Source organism: Tursiops truncatus, chromosome 3 (assembly GCF_011762595.2).
Source record: "Tursiops truncatus isolate mTurTru1 chromosome 3, mTurTru1.mat.Y, whole genome shotgun sequence".
NCBI classification, from domain to species: domain Eukaryota; kingdom Metazoa; phylum Chordata; class Mammalia; order Artiodactyla; family Delphinidae; genus Tursiops; species Tursiops truncatus.
Genome location: NC_047036.1, coordinates 60,581,843 through 60,609,826, shown reverse-complemented (window position 1 = coordinate 60,609,826; position 27,984 = coordinate 60,581,843). Strand labels below are relative to the sequence as shown.

General features: G+C 42.5%; 1 protein-coding gene across 4 annotated transcripts in view; it reads right to left on the bottom strand.

The window, feature by feature from the left end:
• The window catches only part of PDE8B (phosphodiesterase 8B), a 320,960-nt gene that overhangs the window by 239,439 nt on the left and 53,537 nt on the right, over nt 1–27,984 (bottom strand). For 2 of the 4 annotated variants that reach the window (XM_073802224.1, XM_073802225.1), the window contains exon 1: nt 11,893–12,603. The exons of the other annotated variants lie outside the window; for them this stretch is intronic. In XM_073802224.1, the coding sequence (XP_073658325.1) occupies nt 11,893–12,231 (339 nt within the window). In that variant the 5' untranslated portion in view covers nt 12,232–12,603. Of the gene's footprint in view, nt 1–11,892; nt 12,604–27,984 lie in introns of those variants that run through there. 4 annotated transcript variants of the gene reach the window in all.

The following is a 27,984-nucleotide window of genomic DNA, read 5'->3' as shown; positions in this document are numbered from 1 at the left end:
TTAAGCACTTGAAATGTGCTGATCCATATTGAGATGCCCTGTTAAGTGTAAAATACATTCTGAATTTCAAAGACTTAGACTCACACACACATATTCATGAGAACCTAGAAGGTCTACAGGGACCGTACGTCTGTTATAGCTGTACCAATCCTTTTGACAGTGTATTATTCCCAGCATACAAACAGTTAGGCAGCATCTCCAAGGCCACACAGCTTGTGTAGGGCAGAGTTGGAACTCAAGCCTGGGTCAGTGAGTATCTTTCCATCACACCAGGTTGCCTTGTTATAGCCACCAAGATTAGGAGCTGGAGCCTAGGAAAGGAGCTGCAGCCAGGCCTTGTGCAATGGCTCCCCTCAAAATCTCCATGATGTTTGAGGCTTGGTATGACTAGGGATGGCTAGGCAGATACCAAGTCATGCCTCCACCTCCAGGTGGTCAGCAAGCCTCATCAAAGAATGTTTATAACTTAGTCAACTTGGCTGGAACTATTTCTTCAAGAAAAATGCCTCGGGTGTCCCTGGTGGTGCAGTGGTTGAGAATCTGCCTACCAATGCAAGGGACACGGGTTCGAGCCCTGGTCCGGGAAGATCCCACATGCCACGGAGCAACTAAGCCTGTGCGCCACAACTACTGAGCCTGTGCTCTAGAGCCCACGAGCCACAAGTACTGAGCCCATGTGCTGCAACTACTGAAGCCCACGTGCCTAGAGCCCGTGCTCCGCAACAAGAGAAGCCACCACAATGAGAAGCCCGCGCACCGCAATGAAGAGTAGCCCCCGCTCACCGCAGCTAGAGAAAGCGTGCAAGCAGCAACGAAGACCCAATGCAGCCAAAAATAAATCAATCAAATAAATTTATAAAAAAAGAAAAATGCCTCACCAACTTGAAAAAGCTCCCTCCAGCCAAAAATGGACAACTTGAGCATCCAAGTATAAGAACTGCAATGGGTTGACACACATCAATTATATGTGTTAAAATAAGCTACAAGGATATATTGTACAACACAGGGAATGTGGCCAATATTTTATAACAACTATAAATGGAGTATAACCCTTAAAACTTGTGAATCACTATATTGTATACCTGTAACGTATATGATTAGTACATCAACTATACTTCAATTTAAAAAAAGTATATGTGTGAGCCCAACTGATTCATAATGTTACTAAGCAAGCAAACAGAGGACCAAGTGAAACATCCTTGTTACCTTAGGAGAATGGTAGAGAATCAACTCATTATTTTGATAACTGGAAATAAGAGGGAAGATTGACGCATTTAACCTGCCTTTCGCATATAAATTGTATCCCCGGGAAACCAACTAACTGATGAGGGGAAGTTTTTCTTCTTGGAGATGTTGCAGCTAATAAGTGAAGGAAAGGATGCAACAGGAATATCACCATTTGACACCCCCAGTGATAAATGGATGTAAACAAAGATCGTTAATACTGGTTAGCATCACAGCAAAAAGACAGGCACAGTGAAAACAAACAAAACAAACAAACAACCCAAGAAACAAAAAAAGCAAACATTGTGTATTTCCTGCTGTAAGAACATGGTATCACCGAAAACGTATTCTCGCCCCACTTCCACCCCTCAAAATTGAGCATAATTGAACCAAAACTCTAAAAATAACTGCAAGTTTCTAACAAACAGAGAAGGCAGGGAAACATGTTAGACACATGCCACAGGAATGCAAAAAGCAAACTGCAGACTGGGGGAATATCCACAGGACAAACAACCCAAGGTCCTGAACAAAGTAACCGCAAGTGGAAAAAGAGAGAGCGATGGGGAACCTATAGATTAAGAGAGACTTAAGAAATAAACCAACAAATCGCGATGAATGAGTCTTATTTGGATACCAACAAATTGTAAAAAATAATAAGACAATTAGAGACAATTAGAAAACTGTGATTGATATTAAGTAGCTGCTGTAGACTGAATGTTTGTGCCCCTCCCCAGTTCATATGTTGAAATCCTAACCCGCAATGTGATATTAGGAGGTAGGACCTTTGGGAGGTGATTGGATCATGAGGGCAGATGCCCTTATAAAAGTGACCCCAGAGAGCTCCTTCACCCCTTCCTCCATGTGAGGACACAATGAGATGATGGCTGTCTGTGAACTAGGAAGCAGTTCCTCACCAGACTCCGAATCTGCTGGTACCTTGACCTTGGACTTCCCAGCCTCCAGATGTAAATTTCTGAGTCCATAAGCCACACAGTCTATGGGATTTTTGTTATAGCAGCCAGAACTAAGACAGTAGCTATTAAATTTTTTGGTGTAGAGTGGTTTTATGACTTTTTAAAACAAAGAATTCTTAGATTTTAAAGATACAGACTGAAATATTTGTAGATGAAACAGAAAATAAGTGCCTAAAAGAAATGAGACAATTCAGTGACTTTGGAGGTGAAACAGCACAATGAAGAGTACTGGCAGTAGCTCTGAGTCCCTAGCTGCGGGGTCCTGGTCAAGTCACTACAGCCCCCGGCACCCCAGCTCTCTCCCTACCAATGTGGGGCAAAAACACCACCTGAGCCCCTCACCTCCTCAGAACACCGAGGATCACTTAGGATAACGACTCCCTGAGGGAACTGCACAGGTTCTTCCTCATCTGCTTCATCACCTTCTAATTAAGCCCACTTCTCCCAAAGGACATGCGTACAAACGAAACGCGAGTTCTAATTCAATTTTGTTTCTCTCACAACACTGTAAATATATTCCAGCCACATAATGGGCTAACTACTTTTTTTGAGCTAACCTAGAAACCTAAATGCCACGTATAACACTGTTTCTATATGAAAACCCTTTCCCAATACCAACTGGATTCTCTACAAAGTATGTTTGTCATATAATCTGCATATAAGAGTGAGCGTTACATTTTACATTAATCCAAAGCATTTCCTGATTCTTTTTTCAGATTCAACTTTCTCACCTTTGACACACAGAATTGGTTCTAGTCTTGGGCTCCTCCTCCGTTTCCCTTCTTGAAAATCTCAACCAACAAAGGGGAGAGGGGAATGTGCCTGCAATCCTCCTCCCAGCCATGGCCACCCCCGGGAGGTGAGGGGAGTGGACAAAGCTCCCTTCCCCTCACCAGCTCCTCCCAAAGGGATGAAGAGGAAGCCTCCACGATCAGAGTCAGCCAGTCCTGACATCTCACTGTCCTAGTGGGCCAGATCACTGCAGGCAAAAGTGCTGGGCTTTCACCCAGGTGGCAGCTCACCTGGGTTCCGCGTATGGCGGAGTACATGGGCAGAGAGGCCGACCACAGGGACAGAGGGCCTGTGGTGGTCCAGTGTGTAAGGGGTCCCGGAATTGGCTTTGCAGACCCTGCCTTATAGATTTGGGTGGAAGAGGGCAGGAAGCCTCATGCAACCCTGTCTGTCTGGTGGGAAGCCACCACTTCCCAGAGCACGCACCAGGCAATTTCACCTGTGCTTGCCCAGCCACTGACAAAGCTGATCCTTTGCTCTGTTCTCTCTTTATTTGGCCATCACTGTCTTGAGAACCACTCTCTCGAGGGAACTGTGCAAAGGAGATATCGTAGACAGAGTTTGTATCAGGTCGTGGGGAAAAGAGAAACTTTCAGCTCCAGCTACCGCTCAGTTCAAAGTGCTACTTATCCTTCTAAAACATCACCCAGTGGAACACCTTTTGCTTTCCTCACAGTCACCCAGCTTATAGGCCAAGACTGTCAATCAGCTTCTTAAGCTGAAAATGAAAAGGCCTCATATGACCCAAAGACCGCTTGTGGGTGAGGGGTTTGGGCCGTTGGGTCATTATTGGCCTTCATAAACCGGTCCCTTCCTCTCCATCTGGCCACTGCTTTTGAAGCTTCCTCAGCAGGAACTCGGAAGAGGACAAAAGCCCCATCAACCCTGAAGTCATCACCTTCCAGGTCCAGAGCTTTAATGTTATTTATGGATCTGATGTCAGAAAACGGCACTTTTCTTTTTATCCATGTTAACCTGTGTGATAGGTTACTAAGAAGTTTTCCTATAAAAAGTTCCAAAATTTGGGGTCTTCCCTCCTTTTTGTGACTCACACAGGCAACTGGATCCCTGTAGCTAATCATTATACCTTCTCTAAGAGGAAAAGGTGTTAGATTTACAGTGTATCATTTTTCCAACAATATACCACATGTGACAGCACCTGAAATGCCACAACATAAAAACCAACAGAGCTTTTCCAAAATGGCTTTAAGTCCAATTATACACTAAGATTTCAGATTACATGTTTACACCAAAGAAGAATTCCACATGGAACCACCCCAAGATAACACGAAGGCCCTGAGCTTTCAAGGCAGAAGCCTGATGCAGGTCCAACAGTCAAGGAACCCAAACGCCAGCTTGGGCCTTTGACTGGCTAGATGCTACTGTGTCATCTCCTTTGGAAATCCAATTGACTCAGACCACACCCAGCGGTTTCCAAAGCTTCAGGGTAGCATGTCTATATATAAATCCAGTTAGTCACCTACATTGGCCAAATCAATCTACTTGAAAGTGGGATACATTTTCCAATAAAAAACAACTCTGTGTTTCAAAAATATCTAAATCTAAATAAGCAAACTTTCATTTTAATTACCAAAACAGAAATCATAGCAACCACAAGCTTAATAGCAGCTAATATGTATACAGTACTTAACAAAGTGCCAAGTCCTGGGCAATATGTTCTACCAAAGCTTTCTCCATTTTACATTCTCCACTCATCTCAAAACAACACCCCAGTGTGAGCTAATAGAGAGGGTGACGGTGAATCTATAACAGGAAAAACCTCACCCGCAAGGCCCTCTGATTGCTCCCCACCTCCCGTCCCACCACTCTATTCTAAATAACTCTGATTCCAGTACCAGCTACGCTTGGGCCTTCAGGCCTGTGTAAAAGGCAAGAAAGCTCAGTGGTTAAGAACTTGGGAGTTGGATTCAGACAACCTTGTATTCAAATTTCAGCCCCCACCTTGAGCAATGTATTGTACCTCTGCAGCCTTGTTTTCCTCCTCTGTAAAATGGGAATGATAATTTGTGGCTCACGTATATAAAGTACTCCACAAATAGCAAGACTTTAATAGCTAATGTTACTACATCTACTCTACACAACTTGTTGCAAAATGTACAAACCACACATGAAAACTGGACTCTCCTTGGAAGTATGAGACAACCACGACAAGTTTTCTGTCAGTGATGGATTATCTGAAAGCAAAATCATCTCTTGATTTTCATTAAACCAATCACAAGCTTCTAAACTATTTTTCTGTGACCTGTCCCTGAGAAAGCAGAAAGGAGAAGCTGAAAAAAGTTGATGGTAAAGAATAAAGCATCAAAATCCCGAATAAAGCCTGGCTTTTATCTGCCAGTGGGAGAAGAGAGAAAATGGGGGAAAAGCTATTAGCAACCAAATCTAAACTAATCTATATTGCAACTTATTAAAAAGTGGTGTTTTCAAAAAAAAAAAGTGGTGTTTTCCATTAAAACATAAGTATCCAGACTTCCACTGTAAGATAATGGTGACACCTATTTTTTTTTAATTTTTAATTTAATTTTTACTTTAGATTGGTATATAGTTGATTTACAATGTTGTGTGAGTTCCAGCTGTACAGCAAAGTGATGCAGCTATACATATACATATATCCATTATTTTTCAGATTCTTTTCCCACATAGGTTATTAAAGAATATTGAGTAGAGTTCCGGTCCTTGCTGATTATCTATTTTATACATAGTAAGGTAACATCTATTTTTAAAAATGAACTCCTGAACACATTTGAATATTTTTAAATGTTTTAAATATACATATTCTTGAGTGAAAATATCAGCTTATAAACACATAGTAAAACTCATTTATTAATGTTTTGAGGCTGTGGAGAGAAGGTGTAGAGAGCAAGAAAGTAAAAACTGAGCAAAAATAGAATAAATTGGCTAAGCTAGGTTCCTACTTAAGGAACTTCTCACCTAGAAAGAGTGCTATCACCCCCAACCCCTATCTCTGGGCTCTGAGATCATGGGGAGAGGGGTCAGTGGGCAAAGAACAGAGGAAATGATAGAAACATGTCTGTTACACACTGAATGTTTGTGTCCTCCAAAATTCCTATGCTGCAGCCCTAAACCCTGACAATATTTGGAGGCAGGACTTTTGGAAGGTAATTAGGTTTAGATGAGGTCATGAGGGTGGGGTCCCCATGATGGGATTAGTGTCCTTCTAAGAGGAAGAAGAGAGAACAGAGCTTGCTTGCTTTCTGCCATGTGAGGACACAACAAGGAGATAGCTATCTGGAAGCCAGGAAGAACGCTCTCACAAAGCGCCTTAATCTCGGACTTCCCAGCCTCCAGAACAGGGAGAAGGAAATGTCTGGAGTTTAAGTTGCCCTGTTTACGGTATTTTGTTATAGCACCCCAAGCTGACAAAGAAAATGTCTAAGCAGAGTCAGGGTGGAGAGTGAACTGAAAAGAGGAGGAGATGTTTTCAGCAATATCTTGGAGGTCTCCACACAAGACAAGTAGGCATTCTTTAACATCATTAGTCATCAGACAGGAAATATAAACAATAAATTAAGTGGCTATTTTAAAAATGCCATTATTTTAGAAAATGATCAAAATTACTCATCTCAATTTGAGCTTCCCAGGGTATCTCTAATGATGTTGACCATCTTTTAACACTGGTTACAGAGGGCCTTCTGGGGGATGGTCAGGATATTCTCTCCTGTTCTGTGAAACCTCGATCAATGGGCTCCCTTGCCCTCTGGTTTCCAAGTGTGTTTGGACAAAGACGGTACCTCCTGAAAAGGAGAACAGTAGCATGGAGGTATTTACTCCCTTGGCCCCCCCTGCCAGGCCATAGGCCTCCAGTCACTGCATTCTTCCTTAAGACCGCAGCTTAGGGGGGCTTCCCTGTCCTATAGGCTTGGTTTCTCAGGTTCCCATAACCATTCCCTCCTGTGGCTTCTTTTAGGTGGTAACAGCACCCTCTTTTTCTAGTCTTAGGGTGCTTCATCATCATTTGCTGATTTCTTTTCATCTTGCCAACACATCTGAATCAATCCCTTCATTAGATTACTTTTCTTAAACTTTTGTGGATATGCAATCTGTTTCCTGTCCAGATACCATCTTATCGGGTGTCAGGAAGGCCTGGTTGGTTGGTCTTGCCTCACCTAGGTGTAGGGTTTACTTACAGCCCTTTGATTGGTCATCAGCATCTCCCTTTTTTTTCCCCAACCAGAAGTCTCAACCCAGTTCAACAGCTGTCATCTTTCTGAGCCCCTGAATTCTCAATTTTACTTGCCCACTTGGCCCCTAAGTACTCACGTGCTCCTCTCCAACCCTGCTGGTTTCCCAGACCCTGGACTCTGTCTTCACACCTGGTGCTACAGGGCTCACTCCCTCCCTCCTATTCTGATTCCTGGCCTTCGCCCATGATAATCTGGTACCACAGGAGCTGTCTGGCCCTCACCAGCATGTCCTGTCCTGCTGCAGCCCAAGTCCTGCCTTGTGTCCACCAGGGTGGGACTCAGTAGAAAAGCATCACCTCTGAAAAGTAGCAGCTTGCTGTGTTACTTTCTGATTTGAGAACTGATTTACCGAAGTCCAAAGGAAGAATTACCTGATAGTTCTTAAAAATTATTGTGACTACTGAAGAAAGCAGTGAAAATTAGGAAAATTTGCTCAATGACTATAGTTCATGTGTTGGAAGAAAGGGAGGGCACTAAATTGTGATGAAATGAGCTATGGCAGAAAATAAACTAGGGCTTTACTAAAATTAAAACAAATAAACATGGTGAAAACGACTAGCAAGAACTCCAAGAGCTGAGAACTGAATAAGCCTGTGGCGTCACATCAGCCCCTGTTTTAAGCTCCTCCCTTGGCTTGCAATTTCCCAGCATGCAGGACACAGCTCCAGCAGGGTAGAGGCATGTGAGGGATTGTGATGACAAAGGAAGACATCGGGACCTGCAAATCCCAACAGATCCTGAGGAGAATTTGAACCTCAAGAAAGAAGAGTGGGCTACGTGGTCCAGCCCTCTCTCCACTTACAGACTTTCCAGCCAACCTTCCAGGCAGACTTCATGGATAGAGATGACAGGTGGCACATTACAAAAGTAAACTAAGATGATAGCAGGGCTGTGACTAGTAGTCCAAATACATGCAATGTGGTACCATATACTCTGCTGGAGGTGGCCACACCTAATTCATCTGGCCCACAGACAGTCAATTTAATTAATTTAAAAGCAGTGATTCTCAAACTGTGGTCCCCAGATCAGCAAAACTAGCGTCTCCTAGAAGCCCGTTAGAAATCCAAATTCTCAGGCCCCACCCAAGACCTACTAAATTAGAAACTCTGGGAGTGGGACCCACCAATCTGTACTTTAACAAGCCTTCCAGGTAATTCTGTTGTACACTAAAGCTTGAGGATATTGATTTAGAGAACAAAAATGATTTTTTTTTCCAAAATACCTCTGCCCCTCCCCGAAATAAAATCTCATTCATTATTTACCATAAGGTCAGAAAATTATCTATTTATTTTCCCTTTATATATAGTCAACTTGAGATTATCCTCACTGATTCAGAAAACCATGGAAAGAGTACTACAGAAGTAATGAATCACTGGCTTAGGCACACCCTTTTGCAATAGATTGACCATCCTCATTAGGCTTTGCTTACCAAACTTCGTGGATATTCCCTGAACCCCTAGTACAACAGAGTCTGGTACAAATACGGACTGCGTGAATAAATGAGCACAATGAATGGAGGAGCTGGGGAACTGGTGAGGCTGCCTACCAGCACAAAATCACTTGCAAACTGAGAACGTCCTGCGTCTGATCCACAAAATAGTTAAACTACACAGAGATGGCTGCAAGTTGACTGAACTGTCAACAAAGACTCTTTTCTACAACTGGCTGCCTAGTCCCGGATGCCTCTCCAGCCACAACAGCTGGGATGAGAAAAGAAGACTTGTAAGAATCCCCAGATTTTCCCGGGGAGAGGTTCAACCATCTCCTCTGAGGATTTCTGAACAAGAATTACAAAACTGGCACAGTATCAGGAGTGAGCATTCTGCAGGATTCTCCTGTTGGAGTTACTATTTTTAAAAAGGCAAACAAGAGGAAGACAAATTGCTAGGAACCTGCATTTTTTACAGCAACTGGAAGACAAATCTAACTTCTTACCAGAAATGGAAATCCACATGATATCACTGTACTGCACATGAATTATTAACGTTTATCTTTTTTTTTGTAAATTAGGTATTCAGGAAGGTTCCTGTCGACATCATGTTTGACATCATAATGCTTCATCATTCTAAAAGCCTAATGAGATGAATTCTTGCAAGAAAACAGAGAGAGAAACCAAGTACACATTTCTGCACTCTGGGGAACACCAGAGACAAAGGAGATAATGAAGATATGGTTTATAATTGATGTACAAAGAGAAAGTTTTAAAAAATCTATTACAACCCCATCACCACTGTAAACAAGACCAAATGGCAAAGACTTCACTTTTCCACCTGAGCATTTTGGAAAAGGGAGGGTGTGGGGGGGGGGGGCGGGGCATGACTAGCAACTATCTCAAACTCTTAAGGTAGAAGAATTCTTCTAAAAAGAAATGAAAGTAATGTCTTTATAAAATTACCTTATCCACAAAAGAACATGGAACATGTGAAAACCGAAAAAGATACTATAACACTGAGTCACACGTCCTAAAAGGATACTATTAAATATATTAAAATAATTCTGTGATAATAATTCTGTGTGGTTTGTATAAATAAGAATTCTGGTCTCAAATCTATAGTTTCTGAGCTCTACACATGCAAATTAGTGTTGAATAAACTGAACCAGCAGTTTTAGTCCAACATTTCCAGCAGTGGGTTGGAATGAAATAAGCTCTTATTTGGAAATCTGGTTGATAAAGCAAAGTACGTTAAATTCGTACCCAGGTCAAGCCTTTTAACACTTCAGCCAAGTAGCAATGATATTTATACAACTTCATACTAGCTGCTAATAATTGGGACTTATTTTCCCTCCAGTTTTTATTTCATTTGGTCTCTAAGTAGCCTCTTGAGAGAAGTACTAAAACATAGAGAATGAGTTCATTCATTATTCTTTCTTTCACTGAACAAACATGGAGTAGCTAGAGGTGCCAGGTACTAAATTGGGATTCTTGCTACTCTGAAAGGCAAAAATACACAATTTCTCTTAAGCAAACCAAAAAGAGTATCACAGAGTTCATAAGTTGTCACCATTCTGAACTACTGCTTCATGTTTGCAAATTTCCTTTTCAACAAGAAGGCAAAGGATAGTCTTTATTGATAAAATTCCAATTTAATTATTTCACCAAATATAACATTTTAATCCCCTGAAATTACTCCTAGTGGTAACTTTATGTGAACTGGTGGGGGTGGGAGGGAGGGGAAGCTTAACAAAAGAAAGTGTTCAGCACATACCTTTATAACAAATGTTCAATTAGTAGGTTGTACTGTCATGAGTCCAGGTCTCTAGTTCTTGGTTATTCTATCAATACACAGTTAACATTCAAAAGCTAGAAGAGAAAGCTTACGCCTGGTACATAGTAGGTGCTCAATAAATGGTATTTGTATTATAATGAGTACATTATCATATTATATTACATGATTATTACCAGAGAAACTCTACAACTATAAGTAAACATCAGTTAAGCTTCATGTTACAAAATCAGATGCTGTTAAAGTAAGCTCACTAAAAGAAACTTTTGCTCTTCCAGACTGAGGTAAGCACATGTCATCCTTCTCTTAACCCCTCCACTGAGAGCTGACTTTATCCAATGAAGACTAGGAGCCTCCTCACACTAGCCGCCTCCAGTTGCTGAATAACTTTTCAAGTATTAACTATACAATCGTGCCTTTACCAAATAATCAATGGAACGATTCCTGGTAATTTACTGACCATGTAAAAACTGTGATTCTACCTCACATTAACAGTCATAGAGACATACTTCTTTTCCTCTGTACTGTGGGATGTGCCATTGTCCTGTTTGCTATATAAGGATAAAAATGGCCCAGTGGCCATATTTACACAATGAAAAACCTCTTGGATTTAATAGTATTTTGAGAACACACAGGAAGGCACTATTAAAATAATCATTTTTCTTCTGGCATTAAGAAATAAGTAGTGACTGCTTTAATCACTTAATTTTTTCTAGTTCCTCAAAATTCCACTCTCCTGAAAGATGAGATGTATGTGCAGAATGAATCATCTTAAGACAGCTACACTGCACGGAAACCACTTCCCCTCACTGTAGCTCAGCCGACCCTCCTCACTCACGACCCGATTCTCTCAATTATGTCCAAGACGCAGCCAACCCAAAGAAGTGATAAACAACAGGTTCCGCTCAGGTCCTCTTCCTCCATCCCTCCGGAAAACAGAAACACCCTCATTCATTCACAAATCCCACACTCGGTCCCTGTGGCTGAGACTTCATGCAACCTGGCTGGTGTCTCCAGGTAAAAACCTGAACACGAGGGCACTATAGTACCGTTGCACCGAGTCTGCACCATTCACCTACGAGCCACGCAAATCCAACCCGGAGCTCAAATTTCATTCAATGGGACTCGCCACCGAACGCTCTCAATGATGCCCACCCCTCCTCCTGAGTTGACCCAGCCCAGCCTTCTCCACCTCAGTGAGAAACGGGCCAGCCCACCTGCTTCCCTTCTCCACCCGGTGCCCCAGAACCAGCGCCCTGGACCCCTCCAGGGGTCTTTAATGCTCATATTTCCTGGGCCCTCATCACCCCCATAAATGAAAAGTAAACTCCTCCTTAGTGACAACCTCCCCAAACCAACCACGTCACGGCCACTCAACTCCGCCGGAGCCCCCCTACCCGCCGGACGGGGCAGGCGGCCCCCTTCCAGCCCGGGCCGGAGCCCGGCGTTTACCTTGACGCTGGTGTAGCTGGTCTGGGTCTCGGCCTCCGCGCTGCTGCAGCAGTGGCGACTCCGGCCCCTGCAGGTGGTCGCCGCGGGGGCCGTGGAGCCCGCGCTGCTGCCGCTGCCCAGCTCACCGCGGGCCCTGCGGCCGCGGGCGGCACCGGGGGGCCAGGACGCGCGGCTCGGGGGGATGGCGTCGGCGGCGTCGGTCTGGACGAAGAGGCCGTGCAGTGGGGCCGCGGGGCCCTGCGACACGCTGGTGGTCTGGCGGGGCGAGTTGGACTCGTCCGAGTCCCGGCAGTAGATCACGCCGCTCTGCGAGACGTGGATGCTGGGGGCGCAGCCCATCCCTCGGCCGGGGTCCCTCGAGCGCCCGCCCGCTCCCCCGGCCGCCGGGCCCCAGCGCCGCGGCGGCCACCTGCAGTGAGGGGGCGGGCGCCTTGGCGGCGGCGCCCGGACCGCTCGCCCCCCGGCCTGTCTGGCCGCCGCTCCGTCGGGCTCGCCGCGGCACCCCTCGCCGAGCCTCCTGGGGCTGCGCGCGTCACCCCAACTTTCCCTTCTGGGCCATCTTCCTCCCCGAGCGGGAGAGCGCGCACACACAGCGCCCCGCGCGCACGGGTGGCCGCCACCCTCCCCGCCGCGGCGCCCCAAACGAGCTCGCTGCGCCTCCGCCCTCCCCTCCGCCCTCGGCCCGCGCCGCCGCCCAGCTCGACCTCGCCGGGCTCCCGCGGCCCCTGGGCCAGAGCACCGCCCGCCCGCCCGCCTGAACCTCTTTCCCTACTTTCGGTCCGCGCGCGCGTCTCCCTCCCTCCTTCCTTCCCTCCCGCCCGCCTTCCTCTGCGGCGCCCTCACTCCGCAGCCGCCGCCACTCGGGCCCCGCTGCGCCCCTCGGCCCCGCCCGCCGCTCCCCGCGCTCTCCAGGGCTGAGCAGAGAGTGCCCGCCGCCCGGCTCGGCCCCCGGGGCCCCAGGGCGCGGCAGCGTGCACCACGCCTCGGCGCCCTCCCCTCCTCCGCTGTCCAGAGGCCTCATCCCTCCTGCACCCGTCCCGGGGCCGACCCCCGGTTCCCCAGCCCCTCTTCCCCTCACGGCACACACCCCGGGCCGGCCCCGAAAGGCGGTGTAGCCTGGGGAGCCCCGCAACAAGCTTCTGGCCTTTCACGAACACTTGCAACATCCCAGTAAAACACCACGATGCCCTGTAGGGACCCTCCAGACCATGCCCACCCATCTGACTTGCTCGCCTCCCAGTACACTCAGAGCATTGAGGAGAGAATTCATGCCTCCATAGTCCCCCGCTTCCCCACGCACTCTGAAGGCTGAGCTGGATGGCGGGCGACCCAGTCTTCAAACGAAGTCCATTCCATGTCTACTCATCATCTGGAGGTCAAGCCAAGGGACGAGAGGCCCTGCAGAGGACCAAGCACTTGAACACACAAATTCTAAGATCCAAAGAAAGAACAGAAAGAAGCTGTTCGCGTGGTTCTTGGATTTCTCCTCCAGAGTTTTCACCCCTTCCTTGGGTGTCACTAAATTTTCACCCTGGCTTCTACTCCATCCAGCCTCCCGTTGTCCACTGCTCTGCCTGACACCGCAGGCTGGGCTGTCAAAACTGCCTCCCCTCACTCCCCTGAGTGAGGCTACACAGCTTCACACGAGGGGAGCAAGAATACCTTCAGAAGAAGGCTGCTTATCATCGTCTCCGCTGTGCAATCTGGGTTAGCGCTTCGAGGCACCACTGCTCATTTATTCATTGGTTTTTTGAGTGGATCCTGCCTGCTGCCACAGCATCGCATGGATAGTCCAAGGAAAGACTCAACAGTAGAGTTGCTTATAAGGTTAAAGGCAAGAACACAGAGTCCTGATGCAAAGCACAAAGAAGTATCCCATTTAAAATAATTTTTTTGGTTCCTCCCTCCCTTTCTCTCCCCCTAACATCAAATTTGGGAATGACTGGATCAAGACTTTATCTTACAGCTTCTAACCTTCCTAGAGAAGCAAATCTCAAATTCAGATACACAGAGGAGAAAGAACTAACCTAACCTAGTCTAACTAACCTAAGCTAACCTAAGTCTTCTACTTCTGTTTCTCTTCCCAGTTTAACCCTAGAACTTTCCAACTTTTGGTCTCTTTAAAAATATATATATTTGATGACATGAAAAAGTGTATCTCTAGTTAATGCAGAGAAAGTCTATATTTTCTAATGGACAGGCAAATTGCTCATAAAATTTCTGTGCAGGTTGGGTTTCCCAAGAAGCAGACCCTGAAATGGTGTTTAGCAGGCATAAGGTTTATGAGTAAATACTCTAGGACCCTAATCAACATCTGGAAGGAAAGGAGGGAGGGAGGGAAGTAGGAGGGGGCAGTGGAGATTGAGCAGGGAGAAACTGAGCTAGAATACAGCCTCACTAAAAGCCTCAGGCAACCCTGCAGGGAAAATTCTGAAACGGGATGATGCATCAGAGCTGTCCTGAATTGGGTCCAGGATAGGCCTTTATACTCTTACGTGGATCAGCAGTTACTTGCAGGCCACCACAGTAGCCTTGGGCCAGGTGGCTCTCTCCAGCCGAGGCGATTCCCTTATGAGACTGACAGCTGCGCAGAGGGCGATCTGCTGGCAGCACTCCTCCAGCTGAAGGAATAAGTCCTTCTTTCCTGGCATCATGGCTTCCACCACAGTTCCCTTCCATGCTCCCTTGTCCCTATCCATGCCTGTAAGAATACCACATTAAATGGTCAAGACTGAGATATAGGGACAGTCGTCCATTTGAAATAGGCCTAAGCCTGATGGCTGACATCTGCTCTACTTCCAAGGGACCATTCAAATCTGGGCAAACATCATTAGTTAAATTACAAAAGCACTAGTCTCCCTGATGCAATGTTAGGTCAGGAGTTACTGGTTCCTAAAGTTTCTCTATGATTCTCTCATATACTCCCATTTCAGTCATTATCCTTCACAGAGCTACCAGTCAATGTCAGCCTTTTTTGACATCTAGAGCCATGCTAATTCTCAGGCCATATGTCTACTTCTTCAGAGTTTTCTCTAGGAATGTGGTTACTATGACGAAAGCTCCCAGAGAAGAGAAAAGGGCCAGTCACTCACTGAGGCTTTGAAGGCAAGAAGATTATGATAAAACAGAAATTACAACCAATCTTCTGGTGGAGAACATTAGGAGCTGAGTCATGAAGGGACAAGTCACCCAGAAGCAAATTTAGGAAAAAAAAAAAAAAATTAGAAGCAAAATTAAAAAAAAAAAAAAAGATTAAGACTTGAGAGAAGTAAATAACCCCTAGGTGGCTATTGAACAGGACTGAGCTGCTTTAGTATGTTAACTGACCATTACTTATTGGGTTGGGACCGGAGCCTTTCACTGAATATGAGTTTTTGCAGGAGCAGAAGAGGGAATGGGGGAAATGCACTAGCTATAAATTCTTCCTCCCATTCCCAGAGCAGCCAATAGCTTCAGTATCTTTCTCAGACCTAGCTTCCACTGCCAATTCTGGCTTAGTGAAAGGAAAAAAATAATGTATCCCTATAATCTCCACCAAGTGTTCTCAGTGGGAATGTGTAACCTGCCCCCATCGCTGGCACAAATCTGGTCACTGAAACATGCAGAAGCGTGCAAGCGGAGGAAAAATGGTTTAACTGAAATCGTTCCCTAGCTAAGCTCTGAGGCCTGAGTTCTTGCTCCTGTAAGTGATTTCTGGACCAATTCCCATGTCACAATTTCAGTGCATTCCACAATAACCGCGAAGTCTACAAGTTCAGACACTGCAGATAAAATTTAGGCTCAAGTTACAGAATAAGGCCAGAAAAACCAACATTATAAAAAAATTTGAGTTAAGAAAATTTAGCTACAGCCAATGTCCAAGAAAGAAATCAAACAGCAAAGTAAATCAGAAATTTCTTCTAAACCTCAGAAATGTCCAGGGTCAGCTGAACGGCTTGTATGTTTTATACTGATGTCAAACAAGAGCTGATTTCAGAATTATGACCCAGAAGCACTGCAAGACCCTGAACAATTAAGGTCCCTTCCCATTCTAAATTGGTATAACCCTTTCAGAATTCCTCTAAAGAAGAATAAAATGTGACTAATCCATTTTGAGTGATTCTTAACCATAAAGGTTAAAACAATTGCAGCTTTCAGATTAATCTTCAGGTAATCAAACATTTAATCAACCAATCAATCTTACAGAACTCTGTATTCAAACTTTATTCCTAATGGTGGAGCTTACTGGAAGTCTAACCACCTGATAAGTGAAACGATACAGTTTATTAGGTAGCCTGGCACAGTGGAAGGTTCACTGAACTCTGTGAGAAGGGCGAACTTGAACCTTGTGCTGCTTCTTGTAGCTGTGTAACCTCCAGGAAGTCACTTAACCTCTGGGCCTCAATTTCCTACATCATCTTCAACGTCTCTAAATCACCAACATTTGGGGATGCTGTGAATTTTTTCCTTTCTTTTATTAAATTATTTTAAATTTAGAACAGTGGAATTTTTGACCTGAAAGAGTAGTCCTCAACCTAACTGCTCATCAGAATCACCCTGAGGAATTGGCCAGAAACACAGCAGCTTCCTGATCCCATCCCAGAGACTTGGAGGCCGGCGTCAAGGGCAGGTCCAAAGAAGGTGAGTCCAGTGCAGCCTCTCCACAGCCTCCTTTGGGGGACTAGAATAGAAGCTGAAGTCCTTACAAGAGCCTACAATATCCTACCTGACGTGGCCCCTGCCCGGCCTTTCTCAGCTCTCTCCCCTCTCACCAGCACTCTCTCTTCTCCAGCCACATTGACCTCTTTGCTCTTTCCCTAAGACACCTAACAATATTAGCCAGGAACCCTTCCCTCTGCCAATTACGCTGTCAAAAAGGACAGGGCTACCTTCCTCACTCAGATGCTGCCTTCTGAGCATCTGAGTAACTCTTATTTATCCCTCCACTGTCCCCCCACCACTCCTGATTTCCACCCCCAGCTCTGTTTTTCTTATTCCATAGCACTTATCACTTTCCAATTTATTATATAATTAGCTCATTTATTATTATGTTCATTTTCTATCTTCCCCCACTAGAGAGTAGCCTTCACTACGGCAGGGATTTTTTGGTTTCCTATTCACTGATGGACCAAATTCCTAGTGCCTGGCATACAGTACATGCTGAAATATTTGTTGAATGAATGAATGATTTTTTCTCATTGCTTCCTTTTCTGTCTTTCTCTTCTCTTAACTGTTATACCTCAAAATGGAAGGGGTTTGGGCTTTTTCTTTATTGAGTAGAGGGTTATGTTCTATGTTTTTGGTTTTTAAAACCGTGAATGCCTTGACCTGATAATCCTCTTTTTGGCAATATACATCAGAAAAAGTCAAAAGAATAAAACAATAACTTATACAAAGATGTTGCAACACTATTTACAATAATGAAAATGGAGATAATCTAAACCAAACACTTAGGGAATAGCTCAACAAATTACACTAGCAGTCAGAATACCGCTATTGAAATGTGTATGGATTAAATATTTATATATAGTATATGTAGATTGATTACAACTATGGGAAATGCATGTCTATCTGTTGAGGTTCATAAGTGAATGTAAAGTGATATAGATAAGAAGTTGAAGAACGACAAATTTCTTTTTGTGAAAAACTATTTTACTGGGACTTCCCTGGTGGCGCAGTGGTTAAGAATCTGCCTGCCAATGCAGGGGACACGGGTTCAAGGCCTGGTGTGGGGAGATCCCACATGTCGCGGAGCAACTAAGCCCGTGCACCACAGCTACTGAACCTGCGCTCTAGAGCCCGCGAACCACAAGTACTGAGCCCACATGCCACAACTACTGAAGCCCGCGCACCTAGAGCCCGTGCTCCGCAAGAAGAGAAGCCACCGCAGTGAGAAGCCCACGCACCACAACAAAGACTAGCCCCCGCTCGCCGCAACTAGAGAAAGCCCGCGCACGGCAACAAAGACCCAACACAGCCAAAAATAAATAAATAAATAAATGAATAAATTGATTAATTAATTAATTAAAAAAAAACTATTTCACCAAATACACCAATAATGTACATGAATGAGCATCATGTTTCTTAATTCTCTCCTCAAAAATATTTTAGCTAAGTATTTTTTGAAATATTTATTATTTATTTATTTGGCTGTACCAGATCATAGTTGCGGCACACAGGATCTTCGTTGCTGTGTGTGGGACAATTAGTTACGTCATGTGGGCTCTTAGTTGTGGCATGCATGCAGGATCTAGTTCCCTGACCAGGGATGGAACCCGGGCCCCCTGCATTGGGAGCGTGGAGTCAACCACTGGACCACCAGGGAACTCCCTAGCTAACTATCTTTTCTTTTATGGACTCCCACTGATTTTTTTTCTTTCAGACAGAAGGTAGAAGATGGAAAAAATTAAAGAAGGAAAAGGATCAGACATAAATGGAGACAGAAATAATTTTTCTGTCTTTTACAAATTTCTCTGTCATTTACAAAGGAAATACAAAACCAGAGGCACAGAGACACAAAGGTACAGAGGCTAAAAGAAAGTGAGAGTCAAAAAAAGACATGGGAACCATTTTCATGGTGAAATATTCCTACCAAGTGGATTTACAGCTCTTTTAAGGAAGTAAAAATAAGTTGTAAGTTGTATGTTTAACTGTAAATGTATCATTTTTTGGACCTTTTACCACAGACCAAGTGAAATTTAGGAGAAGGTTTGGCCCACAGGATAGTTTTCCCAAGCCAGTTGTAGAATATGCAAAAAGAGATGCAGGAAGGTGATTCAGCCAACATCTGACTTTTTTAGGTTAACGTCACCAAACATGGAATCCACTGAACACTGGGCCCTGAATCCATGTACTCAAAAGTGATCTGACCATTAACAAGAACACCATGGCGGGGGGCCTGGGGGGGCGCAGCGGCAGGCTGCATCAGCCCTGGAGAGGGGCCTCCAGAGTCTTCTTGTTACTCATCTTCAGAATTCTCCTGGACTCACATAGAGGCTATGAAAAATGAAATATTCATTTCCAAAAATCTTGTGAATACATTTCACAAGAGCATCAGGCATAAAAGAATATACAAATGAAGCACGAGGTACAGTCTTACTCCAAAGGAGCTTCTAGAGCAATCAGGGAGATGAGACTTACACACAAGAAGTGACAGAGCATAATACATGAGCTGACACTCAAGGCATAAGAGCAAAACCGAGCAGTACCGGCAATTCTTTTTAGTAGTTATGACAATTGGGGAAGGCTTGCTGGAGAAAGGGACATGTCAGTTGGACCTCAACCAGAGGTTGAGGACTTTTCAAGCAAGGGAAAGAGCATGAGCAAAGGCACAGAGGCAGAATTTACCTTGGTGGATCCAGAAGACAGTGAGCAGATGAGATAACTAGACAGTGTCTCCTGAGGTGGGGATGGTAAGGTTGGAAGGGGAAGAAAGAAGACAGAAAATGGAAGACTGAAAATTCTCCTGTATGTAGTGGAAGTCAATGTAGGTCCTACCACCCTTAAGGAAACTCCCCATGTAAAAATCTAGATTTAGAAACAAATTCTTGTCTTGCAAAATAAGTTTGTGTTTGCCAAATGGTTAAACATTGGCTTTCTAAAAAAAATAGTAGACTGCAAGGCTTCAATGAATACTTTTCTACAGCACTATAATTTGGGGGGGGGTATTCAGTCAAGGTTTAAATTATTAATTCACTCTGATTTGACTTAAGCTATATAATATATAAAGCAAAGCACATTTGCTTCTAAATTAGTGTGACATTTCCTCAATGCTTCATGGCTAATAAAATAAAAAAAGGTTCAGGATTTTAAGCAGGTCCTCCTCTATGTGTACACACACTTTGCTAAGCTCTAAAAGATTCCATTACACTATGTGATGCTAATGTCATTCATTCACTCATTCATTCCATCAAATATTAACTGAGGGGCTACCATGTATCAGACACTAACTAGGCACTGGGAAACAAGACAGAAACAGTCTCTTCTATAGAGTTAGAATACGATGGGGGGATTGGAAGGACAAACACACACTACAATTCTCTGGTAGTGGTGAAGCTTGTACAGGGATTCAAAGTACATTGATGTGATAGAGAGGGGGTAGGTTATGGATGTTTTCTCAGAGGAGATGACATTTAAGATTCTCAAAAAACCTTACCAAAGGAGTATCGGTCTTGTCATCTATCCATCCACCAATCCACGCAATAAGAAGACTGAGCACCCACCACTGTGCCAGGTCCTGAGAGGGACGCAAAGAAGGAACATCCTCAGTACCCACTCTCAGACAGTTCTATCAGGAACACAGACACACATGCAGAGAAGTGTGTTAACACTTGCTTTGGAAAAATAACCCAAGCGCAGAGAGAAAGATCACTGTGGGTGGAGTGATGCAGAAGATGTCACTGAGGAGTGTGGCACTTGGAAGAAAGGGCGGTATTTGAATAAGTGGAAAAGAGGCCATTCCAGAGAGAATAATGTGAGCAAAGGCCTAGAGGTGGGCGCACAAACTGAATGCTTGAAGAACAATGAAGTAGGTTATTCAAAAGGTGTGTGGTGTGGGCGAAGAGTATAGCATTATTTTGGCTGACAAGGTAGGCTCGGACCTACCAGGGAACCAAATGCCAGAGTAAGGAGTTTGGCAAAATTCTAGTCATTGGGAATCACTGAGGTTTTTTCAGTAAGACTGTACCTTAAAAGTGCGAATTTACTGAGGTGAATCTGGTTGCATATTCAAGAAGGACTGGTGAAGGGAGTCTGGAATGAGGATCAGTAAGGCGCTATAATAATCCAGGCATGGGATAATAGGGACTGTTCTGGATTTGGAGATAGGGCCATTAGGGAGGTAATTACAGTAAAATGAGGTCATAAGGGTGAGGCCCTAATCCAATAGAACCCATATCCTTATAAGAAGAGGAAGCGACACCAGAGCGCTTTCTCTCTCTCTCCAGGCCCGCACACAGAGAAAAGGCCATATCAGCACACAGTGAGAAGGCATGTCAGCTTCTAGGTCCTCCACACTAACAAGGTCATGGCCCTCCTTTCCCAGTGCAGCTAAGAATACAGTCTCTTTGCCAAGACGTCCTTGGGTTTCCCTACAGTCTGGTCTACACAGGGATATGAGTTTCTTGCTTCATGTCCAGATTGTTAAATTCAGTCTTTTGATACTTCTGCTTCGAGGACAGCTTTTGAGCCCTGGGATTTTCCCTCTTAACTAGCTAAAGGTGCCTCAAGGCTGCAGATCAGCCCAAGGGCCCTACGTTAGCACCTTCCGTGGTTCCGATGTCTTAATCCTCTCCCTTGGGCTGCTAGGGCTGTGAAAGGAGGTGTTCTAGAAGGGATTTTGGCAGAAAGGCTCTTCCTTCTCGGAGTCTGACATTTGCTCAGCAGCGTGGCACTTCCCGTGTTACACCATTAAACATCTCCTAGGCAACAGTAGCTGGGGGTATGACTGATTACTTCTTCATACCTCATATGATGTGGCTTACAATAAATTAAGTCTGCTATAGGAGCCTTTCCAGGGTTCGCCACACCAGCGGCTGTCAAACTTTAGCATACATCAAAATTGCCTGAAACAGAGTGCAGGGTCTGAGAATTTTTATTTGTAACTGGTTCCCAGATGATGCAGATGCTCCTGATGCCAGGTCACACTTTGAAAACCACTGCTATACATAAAATAACAATATTACAAAACAAAAACAACAACCAAAAAAAAACCCTTTACCTGTGATGTTTTATTTTCTGAAGCATAATATGACCTGTGCATAAACCTGAATGTTTAATTTTACAAAGCAATGTAACAAAGCACTATCATCTGGTAATTTATAACAACTGTAAATTTGTGGGTTTCAGTGATGCCCCTCCAAGCCAGGGACTTCTTAGGACAGGTTCTCAAGACATGGCAGCATGCTGTGGCATGGGCGGGGGGCAGGGGAGCTTACAGAAGTAAACTTTATGTTTAAATGCACACCAGCAGAGCTATATAAATTTCCAGTAGAATACCTGGTTTTCTTTTTCTTGATATACAGTGCTGAAGCCTAGGAAGACAAGCGTTCACTAACTTTTAGGAACAATAAGTAAAGTTCTGGAAAGCAGTGTCCTAGGGAATAGGAGGAGGAAGATAGTGTGAATTCAAGCCAGTGTAACTACACAAAGCAAATAAAATTAGTTTCAGAACACTGGCTGAATAACAATAATACCAATGGCTACTACTTAGGAGGTGGCTTACTATGTAAGTGTTGTACTTTACATGTTTTGTCTCTGTACACAATTTCTGCATGTATGATGTATCTCTGTATACTTCTCTTCTTCTACCTTTGGATATGAAATCTTTCAACATCTCCTTTCTGTTTACCATTAACCTGAAGTCCCACCCAGCATGGCTAAATAATTACTTGCTTTCTGTTGAGCACGGAGTCATAAAATTTTATAAGTTATAAAAATCTTACATAGCCCTTAAATATGTGTGTGTGTGTGTGTGTGTGTGTGTGTGTGTGTGTGTGTGTGTGTGTGTGTATATATGGCTTAGGCAATATGTACTGTATTTCTCACTGAGATCTAAAAGATGAGATTCAGATCCTTCTTAATGGGGGATTTTTTTGAAATCACCAACAAAAACATCAACTTCAAAAGGAAAAAACAATCCTAGATTTTAGAAATGAAAACGACGCATTAGGAGAAATATAGTATGAGAATTGTCTCGTGTTGTTAAATTAAGGAATCAAGCCAGGATTTAAGATTTTCCCTTTCTTAACACTTTTGAGAGACATACAGCCCAGCCACAGTGTCTATACATTTATAAGACATTTTAAGCACTAAACTGCAGAAAGTTTTGTAAGAAATTCATAGCTTATTATAATTCAGATGGCATAAATTTCCACAGTAATTGTACTTTTAATATGTTCTCCTGTATGTACAAGTATAAACCATACATAATAATGAGTTAGAGATGCCGCAACTTCAAATAACCTCTATTCCTAGGAAATGTAGGAAGCAAGACATGAATGGCCATTATTAGAACTCCAGCTATCAGGTGCTTAGACATTTCCCCTGAGAAAGGTCTGAGAGTCATTTCAGAGCCTAAACACTGTATCAGAAAGTCATATGAGCTCTATTCGGAGTGGATGTGTGGGAAAAGGAAAATAGGCATAGAAGCCATTGTGAGACAGACAATTTCGCAATTATAAACAATGTAGTGCAGTTCTTCCAAATTTCTTTGCAATATCCATTGTTTATATTTTAAATTATAGAAGAATGAATAAAAAAGAACACAAAATATCAGAGTATATCTTCAAATAGAATTGCATTCAAGATGGCAACCTTAAACAAAAAGATGGCAACCTTTTGTGTAGGATCATGAATAAATATTTGTAGCATGGACTTACTTCTGGCTGTGATGAAGATACAGGGACCAAATTTACCCTTCTTCCATTAACAACTAAAAAAACAGATAACATATACAAAACAATTATTTTCAGATATTGGACAATAGGTAGCTCAGGACTGTCATTCCTGAGAGAAAGAAAACAGATGAGGTATACAATATTACCTTACCTTTTATCCTGGAGACACATTCCATACCTTGGGGCAGGGAAGGAGTCCCAGCCAGAGTCCAGTGGTGTCACTGACTTGAGGTAACAGAAATCAGAGTTTGGAGAGGCTTTTGCAGATGGAATTTATGAGACAGAGTTTCAGAAACAGGAAACTATATATACAAAGAGTACTGAGGGATACTTGAAAGTTTACTAAATACTCAGACAAGCATGAGTAGGGTAAAATTCCACAGACCAGGAAGAGAGTGACTGGAAAGCTGTAAGCTGAACAATTCAGAGCTCACGAAGAACTGGAAGCCATCCAAGTTCTCACCAGCCAGCATAGAAAGTCCTTGCTGATCACTCAAAAATTTACTGGAAAATCCAGTGAGGCGTGCTTTAAGAATAAGGTTAAAGAATGCTTGGAAAAGACTACTCCAGATATACATTTAAAATTTTAAAAACAATTCTTTAAAGGGTCAAACTGAACCAAAATTAACTTAATTGTCTGCCAAAACAAAATCCAACATTCTTTAAAGAAAAACAAATCTAAACACTCAACAATGTAACATTCAAAATGTCTAACACACAATTGAAATTACTAGGTATGCTAAGTAGGAAATATGGCCAATAACCATAAGACCAGCAAATGGAAACAGAAATAAGAGAAATATTGGAATTTACAGATAAGAACATTAAAAGAGCCACTATAACTATTGTCCAATTATTGAAAGGAAAACATAAGCATTGTAAGAAGATAATTTTTTTAAAAGAAGAGATTTTAAAAAGGAATCAAGTTCTAAAAATGAAAACTACAAGTTATGATATCAAATAGTCACTAGATAGGACTAAGAGCATATTAGACACTGTAGTAGAAAAGACTGGTGAACAGGAAAACATGCTAATCAAAACTATTCAAATTAAAGCAAAGAGAGAGAGAAAGCTAAAAGAAAACTAAAAGAGCCTTGGTGGCTCAACAAATATAAGAAATTCAACAAACCTCAAGCAGAATAAACCAAAAGAAAACTATACCAAGACACAATATAATATAATTCTGGAAAAACTGATAAAAAGAAAAAATTTAAAAGCCAGAGAAAAGGGGCATAATAAATACAGAGGAAAAAAGATAAGAATGAAAGACTTCTCATTAGAAACTAAAAAATCCAGAAGAATACGGAGGGATATTTCAAAGTGCTGAAAGAAGAAACTGTCAACCTGGAAGAAATGGACAACTTCTTAGAAATGCACAACCTTCCGAGATTGAACCAGGAAGAAAGAGAAAATATGAACAGACCAAACACAAGCACTGAAATTGAAACTGTGATTAAAAATCTTCCAACGAACAAAAGCCACAGACCACATGGCTTCACAGGTGAATTCTATGAAAAGAGCCAAAACCTATCCTTCTCAAACTCTTCCAAAATATAGCAGAGGGAGGAACATTCCCAAACTCATTCTACGAGGCCACCATCACCCTGATACCAAAACCAGACAAGGATGTCACAAAGAAAGAAAACTACAGGCCAACATCACTGATGAACATAGATGCAAAAATCCTCAACAAAATACTAGCAAACAGAATCCAATAGCACATTAAAAGGATCATACACCACGATCAAGTGGGGTTAATCCCAGGATTGCAAGAATCCTTCAATATACGCAAATCAATCAATGTGATAAACCATATTAACAAATTGAAGGATAAAAACCATATGATCATCTCAATACATGCAGAGAAAGTGTTCAACAAAATTCGACACCCATTTATGATAAAAATCCTCCAGAAAGTAGGCATAGAGGGAACTTTCCTCAACATAATAAAGGCCATATATGACAAACCCACAACCAACATCGTCCTCAATGGTGAAAAACTGAAACCATTTCCACTAAGATCAGGAACAAGATAAGGTTGCCCACTCTCACCACCATTATTCAACACAGCTTTGGAATTTTTAGCCACAGCAATCAGAGAAGAAAAAGAAATAAAAGGAATCCAAATCAGAAAAGAAGAAGTAAAGCTGTCACTGTTTGCAGATGACATGATACTATACATAGAGAATCCTAAAGATGCTACCAGAAAACTACTAGAGCTAATCAATGAATTTGGTAAAGTAGCAGGATACAAAATTAATGCACAGAAATCTCTTGCATTACTATGTACTAATGATGAAAAATCTGAAAGTGAAATTAAGAAAACACTCCCATTTACCATTGTAACAAAAAGAATAAAATACCTAGGAATAAACCTACCTAAGGAGACAAAAGACCTGTATACAGAAAATTATAAGACATTGATGAAAGAAATTAAAGATGATACAAATAGATGGAGAGATATACCATGTTCTTGGATTGGAAGAATCAACATTGTGAAAATGACTATACTACTCAAAGCAATCTACAGATTCAATGCAATCCCTATCAAACTACCAATGGCATTTTTCACAGAACTAGAACAAAAAATGTCACAATTTGTATGCAAACACAAAGGACCCCAAACAGCCAAAGCAATGTTGAGAAAGATAAATGGAGCTGGAGGAATCAGGCTCCTGGACTCAGACTATACTACAAAGCTACAGCAATCAAGACAGTATGGCACGGGCACAAAAACAGAAATATAGATCAATGGAAAAGGATAGAAAGCCCAGAGATAAACCCACGCACATATGGTCACCTTATCTTTAATAAAGAGGCAAGAATATACAGTGGAGAAAAGACAACCTCTTCAATAAGTGGTGTTGGGAAAACTGGACAGCTACATGTAAAAGAATGAAATTAGAACACTTCCTAACACCATACACAAAAATAAACTCAAAATGGATTAAAGACCTAAATGTAAGGCCAGACAGTATCAAACTCTTAGAGGAAAACATAGGCAGAACACTCAATGACATAAATCACAGAAAGATCCTTTTTGACCCACCTCTTAGAGAAATGGAAATAAAAACAAAAATAAACAAGTAGGACCTAATGAAACTTAAAAGCTTTCGCACAGCAAAGGAAACTATAAACAAGACAAAAAGACAACCCTCAGAATGGAAGAAAATATTTGCCAATGAAGCAACTGACAAAGGATTAATCTCCAAAATTTACAAGCAGCTCATGCAGCTCAATATCAAAAAAACAAACAACCCAATCCAAAAATGGGCAGAAGACCTAAATAGACATTTCTCCAAAGAAGATATACAGATTGCCAACAAACACATGAGAGGGTGCTCAACATCACTAATCATTAGAGAAATGCAAATCAAAACTGCCATGAGGTATCACCTCACACCAGTCAGAATGGCCATCATCAAAAAATCTAGAAACAATAAATGCTGGAGAGGGTGTGGAGAAAAGGAAACCCTCTTGTATTGTTGGTGGGAATGTAAATTGATACAGCCACTATGGAGAACAGTATGGAGGTGCCTTAAAAAACTAAAAATAGAACTACCATACGACCCAGCAATCCCACTACTGCACATATACCCTTAGAAAACTATAATTCAAAAAGGGTCATGTACCAAAATGTTCATTGCAGCTCTATTTTCAATTGCCAGGACACAGAAGCAACCTAAGTGTCCATCAACAGATGAATGGATAAAGAAGATGTGGCACATATATACAATGGAATATTACTCAGCCATAAAAAGAAACGAAATTGAGCTACTTGTAGTGAGGTGGATGGACCTAGAGTCTGTCATACAGAGTGAAGTAAGTCAGAAAGAGAAAAACAAATACTGTATGCTAACACATATATATGGACTCTTAAAAAAAAAAAAAGGTCATGAAGAACCTAGGGGCAAGACGTGAATAAAGACACAGACCTACTAGAGAATGAACTTGAGGATATGGGGCGGGGGAAGGGTAAGTTGGGACAAAGTGAGAGAGTGGCATGGACATATATACACTACCAAATGTAAAATAGATAGCTAGTGGGAAGCAGCTGCATAGCACAGGGAGATCAGCTTGGTGCTTTGTGACCACCTAGAGGGGTGGGATTGGGAGGGTGGGAGGGAGGGAGATGCAAGAGGGAAGAGATATGGGGACATATGTATATGTATAACTGATTCACTTTGTTATAAAGCAGAAACTAACACAGTCTTGTAAAGCAATTATACTCCAATAAAGATATTTAAAAAAAAGAAGAAACTGTCAATTTGTGCAGAAAAAATATTCAAAAAAATGAAGGTAAATGAAGACTTTTTCAGACAAACAACAATTGAGAGAATTCATCACCAGCAATTATGCATTACAAGGAAAGTTTTTAAAGTTCTTTAAGCAGAAGGAAAATGAGACCAGTTAGAAAGTTGAATACACACAAATAAATGAGTATCATTAAAATGATACAGGCACCCTTTGTTTTATTGTGCTTTGCTTTACTGCACTTTGCAGATAGTGAATTTTTACAAATTGAAGGTTTCTAGCTACCCTGCAACAAGCAAATCTACCAGTGCCAATTTTCCAGTTTGCTCATTTTGTGTCTCTGTGTCACAATTTAGTAATTTTAGCAATATTTCAAATGTTTTCATTATTATTATATTTGTTATGCTGATCTGTGATCAGTGATCTTTGATGTTACTATTACAACTCACTGTAGGCTCATCTG